This window comes from Meles meles, chromosome 8, assembly GCF_922984935.1.
Source record: "Meles meles chromosome 8, mMelMel3.1 paternal haplotype, whole genome shotgun sequence".
Taxonomy (NCBI): Eukaryota; Metazoa; Chordata; class Mammalia; order Carnivora; family Mustelidae; genus Meles; species Meles meles.
Genome location: NC_060073.1, coordinates 61,791,495 through 61,807,948, shown reverse-complemented (window position 1 = coordinate 61,807,948; position 16,454 = coordinate 61,791,495). Strand labels below are relative to the sequence as shown.

General features: G+C 40.6%; 1 protein-coding gene across 1 annotated transcript in view; it reads right to left on the bottom strand.

Moving 5' to 3' along the window:
* The window catches only part of LOC123948781, a 62,673-nt gene that overhangs the window by 33,773 nt on the left and 12,446 nt on the right, over positions 1 to 16,454 (bottom strand). Inside the window, exon 4 of the mRNA XM_046015932.1 lies at positions 8,500 to 8,596. Within this exon, the coding sequence (XP_045871888.1) occupies positions 8,500 to 8,596 (97 nt within the window). The remainder of the gene's footprint in view (positions 1 to 8,499; positions 8,597 to 16,454) is intronic.

Here is a 16,454-nt window from a genome sequence, read left to right as displayed (position 1 = left end):
AACAGGGTTCTGTGCTCCCTTCTCATTTATTTCTCCTATTGAGCTAAGCACCACAGTTAAAAATCAAAAACAAAAGTCGCAGTCAAGGGGATGGCATAATTAGCAGCCAATCAGGAGAAGGCTCCACAGTCGCAGGCCTTCAAATACTGTACCTTCCAGGCTAGCCCCTCCCAGAGAGGATCAGGTTTTCTCTCGGAGTTTCTTCCTTTTTGAATTAAGCACCACTGAGGGCTACGGTCCAGAAACACAAACTCTTAACCTAATCTCTGGAAGACAAACAGGTCTAGGGAGATTGTATGACCTGCAGGGAGTGAGTGCTCTGGGTTCCCCGGGAGACCGGGCTAAAGGGAAGGGAAAGCATGTAGTGTCCACGAGGACACAAGAGCAGCCACAGGAGGGCTGTGCAGCCTAAATAAATAATGGCCTGTTTGGCAGCAGACTCATTTCTAGGATATGCAGGGGGCCTACAGGTAGGGAGTCTGCTAACTCACTTTTTTGCCCTTTAGATTTCAGCTTAAACATTATTTCCTCTGGGAAGCAGGGTGCCACACACAGTTGTGCAGGTTGTATACTGCGTATAACTGGGGTGTGCCAATTGCAGAATAGATATTACAGATTTACATATTTTTATTACAATTTTCTGGCAGTTGGCAGTTAAGTATTTTGAGGAAAGGGCACCTTTTTTTCTGATTCGCAGACAGGTACCATAAAGGCTGGCAGTGACCCTGCTGTGGAGTTTTTCCTAACTCAGACTGGGTGTAATGCCACTCTCATCTGCTTCAGAAGGACTCTATATTCCCCCTATGTTTACATTTACCACACTTTATTCTAAGTGCCTAGTTACTGGTCGGCATTCACACTGTTTTATCAGCTTCATGATAGCAGACATTGTATCTTATTCAACATTGTACCCTGGGCCTGAGAATGGTTCTTGGCTCTAGCTCCATTTTATTTATTTATTTATTGGTATTTATTGAACATCCTGGATTCAAGTCCATATGTAAGTCCTCTTACATAACATGTGACTCTCAGCAAGTCACACCACCCCAGTATCCTCATGCAAAACATGCTCTGTACCATGAAAGGGCCCTGTAAGAAGCAATTTTTTTAAAGAGAGTGTGCATGCAAGTGTGTTTGGGGGGGGGGTGCAGGGATGGGACAGAGGGAGGGGGAGAGAGAGAATCTTAAGTAGGCTCCACACCTGGCATGGAGCCTGATGTGAGGCTCAATTTGTTGACACTGAGATCATGACCTGAGCTGAAATCAAGAGTTGGAGAAGCCGAAATCAAGCCCCAGGAGAAGCATTTTAAAAGTACCACTTAGTAAACTGTGAAAATACTAAGCAGGAGAAGTAAGGGGCTGTTTCAGGGAAGCTGGACCTATGAGGGGCCCAGGACCAGGCGTAGCCTTATCTCTGAATAAGGAGTAAGGAGTCACTGCCAACAGAAAACAAAGATTTCTGGGTCAAGCAATACTTTTTGGTTTTCAGGGACCGAATCCCAAAAATGTCAAAAGGCAAATTTATTCCCTTATGTGACAAAGGGAAAGTTGAAGGTGGGTCTTGAGGACAAATGGAAACAGGCACAATAATGCCACAGGTAATCTGCCTCCTCATTCTCCCCCTTCCATCCACCCTACTCCCTCCTCCCTATCCCAGCCTTCCTCTCTGACAAGAGACTGACAAGTCTTCCTTGTGCAACAAAGACATGGCTACCACTAGCTTCTGACTCCATTTCAGTTTTGCTATCTGAGAAGGATTAAACCCTTTCTCTTAATTCCAATTTGCAAAATCTCCCCTTGCCCTGGCTTGAGTGACACATCACCTCTGTGCCAAGAGTGAGGGATACTATGATTTCTAGCCCCTATAGGAATCACACGATTTGAGTGGGGGAACCAGTGTTTAAACAGAAGGGAGGCTACTGTCCCAATATGAAAAGATGGGTGTTAGTCAAACAAGACAATAGATGTCCACTACATTTTCTTTTTTTTTTTTTTTAAGATTTTATTTATTTATGACAGACAGAGATCCCAAGTAGATAGAGAGGAAGGCAGAGAGAGAGAGAGAGAGGGAAGCAGGCTCCCTGCTGAGCAGAGAGCCCAATGCGGGACTCGATCCCAGGACCCCGAGATCATGACCTGAGCCGAAGGCAGTGGCTTAACCCACTGAGCCACCCAGGCGCCCTCCACTACATTTTCTAAAGATCATTCCCACACTGAGACCTGAAATGTGAATATTTGCGATCACTTAGCTTTGATTTGGGTTCTGCTCCTCGAGGCTCATTTTTCATTTGCCTTCTCTGAGTTCCTTTTAACAGCAGAAGCGTGACAAGAGCAGGAAGAGAGACAGGCAACCAAGTAAAAAATCACAGTCCACTTTCCTCCACAAACATTCAATGAATAATTACAGGCGCGAGCTCTAAGTCTAGAAAGCTTAGTTCCCTTTACAGAACTGGTACTACTGACTTCACCTGCTCAACATCAGATCCTAAAACCCTCCGTGCTTTGGCCAGGATAGGGCTCAAATGACAACATTACCGAATTGGAATACTATTCAGCTAGTCCCACCACTTTCACTTTCTTTCTGTTCTGTAGCATTCATTCCTTTCTTGTCTTTCCTTTCAAATACTGTTGACCCTTGGACAATGTAGGGGTTAGGGGCACTGACACCCTACCCAGTCAATAATCTGAGTATAACTTCGACTTCCCCAAAACCTAACTACTAAAGCCCACTATCAACCAGAAGCCTTACTGATAACATAAGCAGTCAATTGACACATTTTTAGTACATTATATGTATTATTCATGTATTCTTACAATAAAGTAAGCTACAGAAAAGAAAAAATATATTATTTTAAAAATTATAAGGAAGAAAAAATACATTTATAGTATTGTACTATATTTACTGAAGAAAATCTGCATACAAGTTGGACCTGTGCTTGTTCAAACCCGTATTGTTCGAGTCAACTGTAGTCTAACACATACAGGCTGGAGATGGAGAAATCAGTTTCAGAGAGGGAATATTTCTAATTAACACCATATACTAAAAGGCCACGTCAAGATCAGACTTCATGTCATCTGACACTTGTTTTTCCCATTAATACCACCCTTTGTTTATCTGAACATTTACAACCTGAAATATGAGCTATCCTTTAATCTCACCCTTTTTCCATTCTTTTGTCCCTCTGGGTCACCTATTCAAATGCTTTCTCTAGGTCAGTTTTATTATATCACTGTTCAGTCACCTCTAGGTCCCAGTCCACCGCTGCTGTCTTATCCTTAACTGTCAGGAATAAAATTCCAATACCAGAGGGAACCCTTCACCTCCCCCCAACTACACAGTATTCCCTACACTATTCCTCCAGGTGAACACACCATTTAAGCAAACTCGACTTGTGGCAAATTTTCAGGCATCATCTTGGCTAACTTCTACTTATCTCTCAGCTAACCATTTAGATCACTTCATTTCAGGGAATGAAATATATTTTATTTGGTCTCTCTCCTCAGTCTGGGTCAGTAGGACCTCCTACAAGCACCCACTGTATCCCAAACTTTCCCCAACAAAACATTCATCCCCCTGGTCAGTAATTGCCTCCTTACTTTGTCTCAAATTCTCCATTTCACTGTAATTTCTATGAGAGCAAAAACCATTGTGGATTCCCTGTACTATTATTTTCCCCAGGACCCAGCAAAGAGCCTAGCACATGGCAAATGCTGCATAAATATTTACTGAATGAATGACTGGAATTCTGACTCCATGATTCCTAATTACTTGCATAGTAGTGATCAGATAGACAAAAAGATGTGAATACTTTATAGTTGAACATATGTATATGTTAAAGACTTATGTTAAAAAAAAGTCCTTAAACCAGCTATTATTATAATAAAAATTTTCTTTGCTTCTAACATGGAGATAAAAAAAAAATCAGCAGTCTATCCACAAAAGTTTCCAAGATTCTTAAATGTTTAGAAGGGTCCTGCTATTGCCAGGCAAGCATCATCACCAGAGTCAAACACTGCCTTTACCTTAAGGGCAGGCTGGACTCTCTGCCTGTGGTGTCTTCCTTAGTCTATCTACTTGGTGTCCACATATTTGAGAGCTCACTGTGAGTCAGTACCTGTTCTAAGTTACTACTTGTATTATCTCATTTAATTCTTAAAACAACCCTAGGAAGAAGGTTCTATTTTCATTATCTTTTCAGAGTGGAAATTCCAAGACACAGGGAGGTTCGGTGACTTGCCCAAAGCTATTGAGTGGTGGACCTAGGATTCAAACCTAGTTTTTGCTCCTAATCACTATACTATAAGATTTCTTTCTACTCCCTCTTTAACGATAGCCTTCTTACTTAAACTGGCTTCCTCCTGTTATCCAAATATACCTTGGATTTTCCAACTCCATGTATCTAGAATATCATTCTATTAAGAATTCAAAGGAGCCTTATAGATTATCTTATCAAATACTCCTATGTTATCAATAACAAAGTAGTAGTATGTGTCATGGAAAGAATACCATCACTGGAACAAGGAAGATCTAAAGTCAAAGCTTGGCTGTTTCAGTTATCTAGGGCTATGTAGCAATTACTTCATAACACGGAAGTTGGAACAATAGCAATTTACTACTTTATGTGGGTCAGCTGGGCAGTTCCTCTGCTGGTTTTACCTGAGCTCACTCACATGGCTGCATTCAGCTGGAGAGTCTATGGGGCTTGAAGGCTTGTCATGATCTCACTTACATGTCTGGCTTTGCTTGGGTGCCTTCCATTTGGCCTTTCAACCCCCAGATGTATGGTGGTCTTGGTGACAGGAGCTGAAAATAATTTGCGGCCATATTTAATCTACCTCACTTCCTAATTGGGTGACCTTGGGCACTTTTTCTCTCCCGAGATCAGTTTCCTCTCTGGGAAACCCTGAAAGTAATCTCAGTTGTCTCAGGTTCTGAGTATTAGATGATATGATACGTGCCAACTACCTAACAAACTCCTTGTCACATGACAACTATTTATCCAATGTTAGTTTCCTTGCTCTAAATCATAGTTACTTGACACTTCTAGGGACTAGAGCGAGCCCTTCCTCCCACTCCCCATAATCTCTTTATAGTCTGCTTACATCCTATAGTCCAAAAAAATGCAATTCTGCTCTCATTTTCTTTACAAAAATTTCCAAAATCACTAGACTTCAATAACGGCATGTATTAGGAAATTCCAAAGTTTTGTGTATAAATGAACAGTTCTCAGCCTTTCCTTCATATCCCCATAGAAACACTTAGTAAAGTTATGTGTGAAATGACTTACTGTTATGCACAATTTATCATTTCTGGCTAGCTGGATATAATTCTACCCCTATCTCAAAAAGCATATGGAAATGTGAATATCTTTATTATCCTTATAATCTGCTAGAATTTATTTTATAAAGGCAAATCATCTACAAAATTTGCTTCATTATTAACAAGAAATTACTTGCAATTACTGTTCTAAATCACTCATTTGACACTAAGCACATGCTCCTTTGTCTTTAAAACTTTTGAATCTTTTTAAGGATATATCCTGTGTTCCTAACTAGATTTAAAACACTAATAAAGTGAAAGACCTTGATATATATACATGCACACATACAAATATATACACATGTATAGTTCCATCATAGTAGACTAAAACATAATAGAAGGGCAATACATATTTCCCATATACTCTCTGTCGAGGCTTATGTCATCAATGAGCATGAAGCAGCCTGGGACAGTGGGAAAGATAACTGTATAGAAGCACAGGCTCCGGGGCGCCTGGGTGGTTCAGTGGGTTAAGCCTCTGCCTTCGGCTCAGGTCATGGTCTCAGGGTCCTGGGATCCAGCCCCTCATCAGGCTCTCTGCTCAGTAGGGAGCCTGCTTCCACCTCTTTCTCTGCCTGCCTCTCTGCCTACTTGTGGTCTCTCTCTCTGTCAAATAAGTAAATAAAAACTTAAAAAAAATAAAAAAGAAGCACAGGCTCCAGGTTTATGTACTGGCTCCAAGTTTATATGCTGGCTCTAGGGTTCTGGACCAAGAAGTTACTTACTTAAACCTTGAGTTTCTCTGGTATAATGGGAGAAAAACACTGAATGAAGAGAATGCGGGCCCTTGGGTACTCAAAACTCACTATCTTAGACCCAGTGGTTCTCAAAGTGTGCGTGAGGGTCACTTTTTATCAAACTACACAGGCCTGATCCTTCCCTTCCCTTACTCACGGATATACCCTGGAATGGGAAGGCAAGAGAGAAATAGATAAATTTGGAATATGTTCTCCTAGTGAGCACTGCTACAGCTCAGACTGTTTATTCAGTGTAGTGAACTCTAACAGTTTTGTGGAGTTGCAGGGAGAAAGAATTCTTCTTCATATCTCCATAATTATTCTGAGTACTGAGAGTATTTTTATTAAATTGAACCAGGTTACCGTTTTCTCAAAGTAGATTTCTCATCTCAAGGCTCCTGGAGAGGGAAACCTAGAGATTCAAAAGTATCATTCAGTCCAGGGTCTACAGTCTACTCAAAAAACCCACCTTGCCAAATTCCTAACCACATAATCATTACCTTCAGTGCTTTTCTTTCTTATCACAGCCAACCCATAAAAGGCCTTACACCGATAAGAGTTTGCCTAATGCCTGGAAGATAGCACAGTGTTTACTGCTTAACTAATCTCCAGCTGCATGGAGGGCTGTTCTCTCAGTGACAATTCACACTAACAGGTTGTTATGGTTTTATCTATATCTTAGCAGCTCAGAGAGAAGTCTCTTATGAAAAAGAAAGGATAAAACCTTAGGGAGGTTGTTAGCAATTTAGCATTTCTCAGCCAGGTGGGAGCATCTAATTTGCTCACTAAAGAGAGCAACTTGATCTCCAGGGTGTGGCAACAACAAAGCTAGTGCTAATTAAGAGCCCTCACTTTTGTTTAGCCCTTTCTAGGTTACAAGATGCTTTCATACTTCTCATCTCACAGGAGCTCCCAGCAACCTTGTCAGGCAGATGTTGTTAACCTTCATTTTACAGAAGCAGAACCTAAGGCATAGGTGGCTTATATGACATAACCAAAGTCACACAATTAGGAAATGTCTAGAACAAGTACCAAGATACTCCTAGTTGAATTAATCATGGCTTCTTTTTTTTTTTTTTTTTTTTAAGATTTTATTTATTTACTTGACAGAAAGAGATCACAAGTAGGCAGAGAGGCAGGCAGAGAGAGAGAGAGGGAAGCAGGCCCCCTGTTGAGCAGAGAGCCCGATGTGGGACTCGATCCCAGGACCCTGCGATCATAACCTGAGCCGAAGGCAGCGGCTTAACCCACTGAGCCACCCAGGCGCCCCTAATCATGGCTTCTTCAAGACAGGAAAGAAACTTCAAATAGTTTAAGCAGGAAATAACCTTTTGGCATATATAGCTAGGAAGTCATAGAAGATACTGTGGTTCTTGCTCCCAAGACCTGTTGGTATCTCCCCAATCTCCTCCCTCATTATCCAGGCTCCCCCTCAAACCAAACCGTGGCACCATATGCTCTTGGGGAAACTGACCTACTCCTGATTGGAAGAGAAAGGTTTATGCTCAGGTTTACACTCATCAGCATAATCCTACTTCCTGGCTGAGGTTATTAGTTCAAGGATGGGCATGTGATACTATATGGACCAATGAGAAGCAAGGAGAGGTTTGCTGAGCGTTTCAGGAAAAGAATTTCCTGAATTTTCTGAGAAAGTACCTGGAAGCCACTCTCTCCCAGCAGATGTTAGAGGAATGGATACAACTGCCTTTTTATAACTATGTAGAAATCCAGACTCTAGAATAAAGCTGATACCGTATATGGCAAACAGGGTCTATAATACATTATTCAACTACTAGATCAACTAATTCTGAAGAACAACTATCTCTGGACTTTGCAGTTTGGTAGGTCATGGGCTACCTTGGTATACTTTGTGGCAAGTAACAGAAAACTCAACTCAAATTGGTCTAGACATGAATGGGCTTCCTGTTACTTGCCTATTTACCATGGAGTACACTAGGGTAACTGAAGGAATGGAAGGGGGAGCTTGAGGAAGAAGTGCTTTGGAGGCTGGAATTCAGATCTCCATGACACCAGGACTTTCCCTCTTCACCTTGCACTCTCACTCTCTCTCATTCTCTTCTACTGCAGACATGCCTCTTCCACTGTGTGGCAAGTAAATGATCATCTGCCATTTCAGTCTATCAGTTCGTTTGCTGACAGGAAAGAGAGACCTTTCAAACTGAATAATCTGAGGAGAGTCTAATGCAGAGATTATATACAAAAATATGGGTAGAAATACCACAAGGGATAATGTAGGGCCCCAGAGCTAGACACACTTGATGAGGAGATATTACCTCTCTGAAACCTGTAGGGAGGAGGGAAGGTAGCAGCTACTGAATCAGAAACCAAAAGGGATTTGTGGAGAGAATCATTTGACATCAATTATGTCAAAGGATAAATCAGATTGCATTTCAACCTCAGTCTCTTCCTTCTTTCAGTTACCTGCTAGTGTTCCCCATTGTCCAATGAGACTGGAAGCAGAAGAAAAGGAAGCCTGTGGAGGCACTCCATATAGGTCACCCTTCTGAGGCATGGTGGGCTGCAGAAGGGTAGAGGGTAGATTTAGAGGGGCATAAGGAAATCATCCAGTACAGTAAAGTTAGCAAACTCTGCAGGATGACAACATTTTTAAAAATTAAGTAATCTCTATGCCCAATGTGGGGCTCCAATTCACACCTCCAAAGTCAAGAGGTGCAAGCTCTACCAACTGAGCCAGCCCTGTGCCTTCAGAGCATTTATTTTTAAGTTACCTGAATGTCAATACCAGTAAAATGACTCTGGACCTATTTGGGGGTAGTAGCTGACTTCTTGGATCAGTTGTATAAACATACAAATAATTCCTAACTCTCAACAAACACTCCTTGGAAGAGTGTATCAAGGAGAGTTTTATTACAAAACATAAATATCCCTGTGAATGAGCAGAATATTTAGATCTTACTTGGTTTTCCACTGACATTTTATTTTAATGCAATTAATTAACATATCATGTATTATTAGTTTCAGAGGTACGATTCAGTGATTCATCAGTTGTATATATTACCCAGTGCTCATTACACCACGTGCCCTCCTTAATGCCCATCACCCAGTTACCCCGTCTCCCCGCCCACCTCCCCTTCAGCCACCCTCAGTTTGTTTCCTATAGCTAAGAGTCTCTTATGGCTTGTTTCCCTCTCTGATTTTGCCTTATTTTATTTTTCCCTCCTTTCCTCTAGGATCCTGTCTTGTTTCTCAAATTCCACATACGAGTGAAATCATATAATTGTCTTTCTCTGACTGACTTATTTTGCTTAGCATAATACCCTCTAGTTCTATTCCACTGACCTTTTTAATTGATCGACCTTGTTAAATACAAGGCTAGGGCTATCATAAAACATCTCAGATCACTGTAGCAGTGTTATGAGGGACAATCACATTATTATTGTCATTGCTATTATTATCATTATAGATTATAGCAGTATCTTTATTACTGCTAAAAGAAAGAATTATTATTATTATTGTTATTACTAAATTATATATTAATGGTTAGAAAAAGGACTTGCTCATAGGGGCGCCTGGGTGGCTCAGTGGGTTAAGCCGCTGCCTTCGGCTCAGGTCATGATCTCAGGGTCCTGGGATCGAGCCCCGCGTCGGGCTGTCTGCTCCGCAGGGAGCCTGCTTCCCTTCCTCTCTCTCTGCCTGCCTCTCTGCTTACTTGTGATCTCTCTCTGTGTCAAATGAATAAATAAAAATCTTTAAAAAAAAAAAAAAGGACTTGCTCATAACAGCAAAAGCTGAAAACAACTTAAATTTTCTTGTTATGTTCTCACAATGGAGTATTAACCAAGAATGAAAGTAGTGACAGCAAAATTTTAGTAACACAGAAAATCCCGGAAGATAATATAGGTTGTTAAAATCTTTTTATAAAAATAATAAGTAAAACAGTATAAGTGATAAAACATCTTCTCCCCAAATGCAATTATAAAAACAAAATAGATATATCTTTGGGGTACCTGGGTGGCTCAGTTAGTTAAGTGTCTGACTCTTGATCTCAACTTACGTCTTGATCTCAGGGTCATGAGTTCAGGCCAGGGTTTGGGTTCCATGCTGGATGTGAAGCTTACTTAAAAAAAAAAGAAGAAGAAGAAGAAGGTGGGTGTCTTAAGGGAGAGGCAAGGCGATGGATAGGGATAAAGAACACAAGAAAATGTAAGTTATCTGTTCTTAGTTTAGGTGATAGGTTCACAACAAGGGGCAGATATATAAAGGAGTAACATTTGGAAGTTCCTTTGTAGTTATGGAACAGTTTTGCATCTTGAATGTGGTGGTGGTTACACAAGTACACACACAAGACAAAACTGCATAGAAACACACACACATGCACACACACACACACACACACACATACACACACACCCCAAAAACCCCAGCATAGTATAAAGCCCAAAGCAGGGCTTGATCCCAGGACCCTGAGATCATGACCGGAGCCGAAGGCAGAGGCTTAACCCACTGAGCCACCCAGGTGCCCCTAAAAAGTTTTATAATAAACTTAATTGACCAAAGTTTATGGAGAAAAAAAAATGAGCTAATTAACATCTTAGAAGGTCTGAGACCCTAAAACTTATAGGTAATTATCATTTTATTCCTATGTTCCTTGATCCAAAAACTCACAATACTTAGCATCTGCATGTGCCAGGCATTACTGGTGCTGAATATGCACCACTGAACAAAATAGATAAAAGCCCCTGCACTCATGAAGCTCGTTCATTCAGGTAAGGAATAGAGAGGCATCCTGAGAGCTAGCTTTGGCAACTATTTTTTTAAAGATTTTATTTATTTATTTGACAGACAGAGATCACAAGTAGGCAGAGAGAGAGGGGGGGAAGCAGGCTCCCCACTGAGCAGAGAGCCCGATGTGGGGCTCAATCCCAGGACCCTGGGATCATGACCTGAACAGAAGGCAAAGGCTTAACCCACAGAGCCACCCAGGCACCCAAGAGTTAGCTTTGGATGAAGACTGGAGTAAGATGAGAGAGACAAAGGTAAAACCTACCTATTTCACATCTCTACATACAAATCTCCTCCCTTTCAACTGCCTAGCAATATCTTATCCTTCTGCTTCTGAGTTCCTCTCTAACGAATCCTACCTCCTCCCTGATTTTTTTTCCCCAGTCACCCTACATTGTAAAAAATATATTTTTATGAATTAATAAAACAGTATATAATGTAGTGACAGTTTTTCATTTCCTGCAGTGTGTACAATTGTGCCTTGGATGTTTTGGATGTTTGGTATATGAATAAATGGATTTTTGTCAAAGGCAGCATGTAAGCAGGAGAGCTGTTATAGGAGAAAGGAGATGGCTTACAGGGAGTGGGAAAGAAAACAGATGACCAGGTGGCCGCTCCAAGATGCAAGATATACCTCTAATTAACTTAATAAATGTGAATCATCAATACTATGTCAGCAAATACGAAATCATTTTCAATAGGCCATAATGTAGCTAAAAGAAATAATGAAATACAGTAAAGAGAATCCAACATGCACATCCATTTTTTGTTTGACTATTTGAAAACAAAGTATTAATAGGTAAGGCTATAAACACAATGGGAATACATTTAATTAATAGCTAAGTGAAAATACTTTACAGTCAAAGAATTGCTTTTTAGACTTTTCACCACCTTCACTTTAATTAACTAAAACTCTTTTGAAGTAGAACTTAGTCTTTTTGAAATGAGCTATTTCCCCCAGTGCTATTATTATAAAGCTGGAACACAACATCCTTGCCTTGGCATGTCATAAAAGCCACTTCCTTGTGTATACTTGTAATTCAAGCATACAGTAAAGAGAGACTGCAGAACATTCATGAATAAAAACCAAGAACAAGTGGGAAAGAAACATAATAAAAAGCCAGGATTATAATGTTCAAATACATGGTGCTGACAGCCTTAATGAATGTACTTTTCAAAGATTATACATCACCAGTAGGAGGCTGGGGAAACAGGAAGTAACACAAAAGGCAGACTTAGAATAAAGACGTGATATTAATTCAAATCAGTGATAAATTAGAAAATAGTTCTTGAGAGTTAAATGATTCATAATCAGGGATGCCTGGGTGGCTCAGTTGGTTAAGCAGCTGCCTTTGGCTCAGGTCATGATCCCAGCGTCCTGGGATTGAGTCCCACATCGGGCTCCTTGCTCGGCAGGGAGCCTGCTTCTCCCTCTGCCTCTGCCTGCCACTCTGTCTGCCTGTGCTCACTCTCTCGCTCTCTCTCTCTGACAAAAAATAAATAAAAAACTTTTTAAAAAAATAAATGATTCATAATCAATTTTAAGTGGTAAAAAATTCCAATCTTATGTTGGGGAACATATATTGCTCTATCCCTACTTGGAATCAATATTGTAACATTAACAGTTATTAAATAAAAATATGAAAACATTTTTTTTAAAGATTTTATTTATTTATTTGACCGAGAAAGATCACAAGTAGGCAGAGAGGCAGGCAGAGAGAGTGAGAGGGAAGCAGGCTCCCTGCCGAGCAGAGAGCCCGATGTGGGACTCGATCCCAGGACCCTGAGATCATGATCTGAGCCGAAGGCAGTGGCTTAAACCACTGGGCCACCCAGGCACCCCTGAAAACATATTTTTAAAATATAAAAAATATTTTTAAATGTTTTAAATTAAAAAACCAAAGTGGTTCTCTGATGGGTAAAAACCAGAATCAACTCTTTTTTTTAAATTTTGATTTTAATTAAAGACAATTTTTTTAAGTAGGCTCCATGGAGCCCAATGCAGGGCTCAAACTCATGACCCTGAGATCAAGACCTGAGCTGAGATCAAGAATTGGACACTTAACCAACCAAGCCACCCAAGCACCCCAAAACTGGAATCGATTCTGAAACTATCCCTGTGGCAGCTAGAATCCAAGAGGTGGTTATGCCAGTTTGGAAGTGAACAGAATGGACTTCCAAGAAGAGCATCCTCTGCAAGGACCAGTCTTTACCAATTTTACAAAATTAGGCCAGTTCCAACTTGGGCACCTCTTTTACATTATTCTCAGCTTACCAGTGACCAGGGTCACCTTAGGAGATGAGGTTCCCCAGCATCCCTTAGCCACTCCCTGAGTTGGGAACTTGGTAGCTTCTGTACTCTGGAGAGGTCCTGTCAAAGAGAGCTACTACTCTGGTACCACATCGCTTTCTCTGAAGTCACCTCAGTAGGACAGGTTCAGCTGGTTGTGTTCTTCTACTCAAGATACCCTGAGAACAGGGAGTGTGGCCTGGGGAGATTATTATTTAGCTATTAGTTAGATATATTTTCGTTGTGTTACTTGCCTGCATGATGTACTGGGTGGGTCAGTCACTTACTCAGGGGTGGACTACAGCACAAAATCTGTGATGTGTGAGGGCAAGGGACATGGTAGCTATATAAAATTTTTCTGCCCCACTAGCCTTTAAGTTCTCCATGTCTTACTCTGGCACTCTGCATTGTTATACTACTCAGCATCATGCCTGTCTTCCCTACAAAATAACCTAAAATGCTCAGCATGTACACATTCACATCCTCCCAGCTCTCATTGTTCCCTGACCTGAATCCGTGTTTCTACACCTGTCTCAACTCTTCCTCCTAGTCTTAGTGCAACAGTCAAAACAATCTCTCCTCCCCCATGAGCTCTCCAGTTGTCATGGTAACCAAAGACAAGTGCAAAGGAAAAAAAAAATCACATAACAAGACTGGATACAAAATTTGAGCTATTCCCAGGGGACTTGCTGAGACTACTTCATTTCTTTTCATCTTGAATGCATGTAATAAATAAACTATAATCTGTGTGGCTAGTTTTAACTGTTTACCTTGATTAGTTGAAGAAAGGTATATGTGGGGGGAGACTAGCTCAACCTATTTTAAAGAGGTTTGTTGCCAACCTTTTTAAGGCAACTTGCTTTAATTGCCTCAGGTTTTTTTAAAATGTCATGAAAAAACTTCAAAAGTGATTCAAAAAGACTGTAATGAAAAAGAAAGGACTGTAATGAAATTCCACTCACTTCAGACAAAAAATATCCTTTCTTGACGATAAAGAATGCTTTAAGTAAAAGCAGGTTGTCTGTACAGCTCTATCCTTGCTTATTTTGTCTTGATGGAGATCAAGCATAGAAACAGTTTCTCCAAGTATTCCATAAGCACGTAGCATAGGGAAAGCAGACTGCTTTTGGGATAGAATTTATACCAGATATTTGAAAAAAGTACTTCATAAGATCAATCATTATTTCCTCTGATGTAAAAGTATATGCACTCAAAAATAAGAATTGAACAACTACTAATTGCCATATTAACTTACTTCTCTCAAAGTTGATATATGTTTTGATGCTCTCCTGGAGAAAATTTTGATGCCACAGTGTGGCCTCAAGAACCTAAGATAGTATGGCCTCTCTGTCTCTTGCTCTCTCTTTTGGAGTGTCACACAGATATTCTCTTCCTTTTCCTCTCTTTCTAATCTTTCCCATTTCTCCCTATCTTTAGCAGATATTGTCGGAGCTTCTCCATATGCCAATTCTTCCTCTTCTCAAGCTGGCACAGTTCCACTTTTTTTTTTTTAAAGACAAATGGTTATATATTTTTTAAAGATTTTATTTATTTGACAGAGATCACAAGTGGGCAGAGAGAGAGAGTGGGGGAAGCAGGCTCACTGCTGAGCGGGGAGCCCGATGCGGGGCTCAATCCCAGGACCCTGGGACCATGACCTGAGCCGAAGGCAAAGGCTTTAACCCACTGAGCCACCCAGGCACACCCATAGTTCCACTTTTGAATAGATCCCATCTTCCTGCTCAAGGATCTCTAGCTCCAGCTCACTGCAGGAGGGAATTATGACTGATCTAAGGCATTCACATGGTCTCATTCTCCTCGCCAGGAATTGATTAAGTACATATCTAATTTGGACAATTAATTGTGAGCAGAAAGCTGCCAAAAACCTGTTTTTTTTTTTAAAGATTTATTTATTTATTTATTATTTATGTATTTATTTGACAGACAGAGATCACAAGTAGGCATAGAGGCAGGCAGAGAGAGAGGAGGAAGCAGGCTCCCCGCTGAGCAGAGAGCCCAATGCGGGGCTCAATCCCAGGACCTTGAGATCAAGACCTGGGCCAAAGGCAGAGGCTTTAACCCACTCAGCCACCCAGGCGCCCCTACCTCTGTGTTTTTAATTTCAAAATCCATTTGTTCATTATGTGTGTATAGGAATGCGATTAAGTTTGTATATTAGCCTTATATCCTGAAACCTTGCTATAATTATTTATTAGTTCTAGGAGGGTTTTTTCCTCAATTCTCTTGGATTTTCTACATAGACATTCATGTCATTTGCAATCAAAGACAGTTTTATTTCTTCCTTACCTATCAGTATACTTTTTATTTCCTTTTCTTATGTTAGTGAATTAGCTACGATTTCCAGTATGATGTTGAAAAGAAGTGCTGAAAGAAGACACCCTTGCCTTATTCCTTATGGTATGGGGAAAGAGTCAAGTTTACCACCATTAGCTGTAGGTTTTTATAAATATACCTAATTGAGATATTACCAAATTGAGAAGTTCTCCTCTATTCCTAAGTTTTTATTATGAATGGGTATTGGGTTTTGCACAATGTTTTTCCTGCATCTGTTGATATGATCATGTGATCTTTCTTTATCCTGTTGATGTAATTGATTACATTAAGTGAATATTGAGTCAGCCTTGCATATCTGGGACAAATCCTACTTGGTTATGGTGTCATAGTGTATAATTTTTTTTATACATTGTTGGATTTTACTTGCTATGTTTTGATGAAGATTTTCATATCTATGCTCATGAGAGATATTGGTCTACAGTTTTCTTTCTTGTAATGTCTTTGTCTGGTTTTGGTAATAGGATAATGCTGGTGTCACAGAATGAGTTAGGAAGTATTCCCTCTACTTCTATCTTCTGAAAGAGAGTGTGGAGAACTGGTATAATTTCTTCCTTAGATGTCTGGGAGAACTCACCAGTGAACCCATTTGGGCTTGGTGCTTTCTGTTTTAGAAAGTTATTAATTACTGTTTCAGTTACAATTTTCTTAACAGGTATAGGACTATTCAGATTGTCTATGTCTTCTTGTGTGACGTTTGGCAGATATTGCCTTTCATGGAACTGTCCGTTTCATCTAGGTTACCAAAAATTTTTTAAAGATTTTATTTATTTATTTGACAGAGAGAGGGAGAGAGCACAAGCAGGGTGAGGGGCAGGCAGGAGAGGGAAAAGCAGGCTCCCTGCAGAGCAGGAGGAGCCCAGTGTGGGACTGATTCCAGGACCTCAGGATCATGACCTGAGCCGAAGGCAGTCTCTTTGCCAACTGAGGCACCAGGAGCCTGCTTCTTCCTCTCACTCTCCCTCTGGGCTTTCCCTCTTTCTCTCTCTCT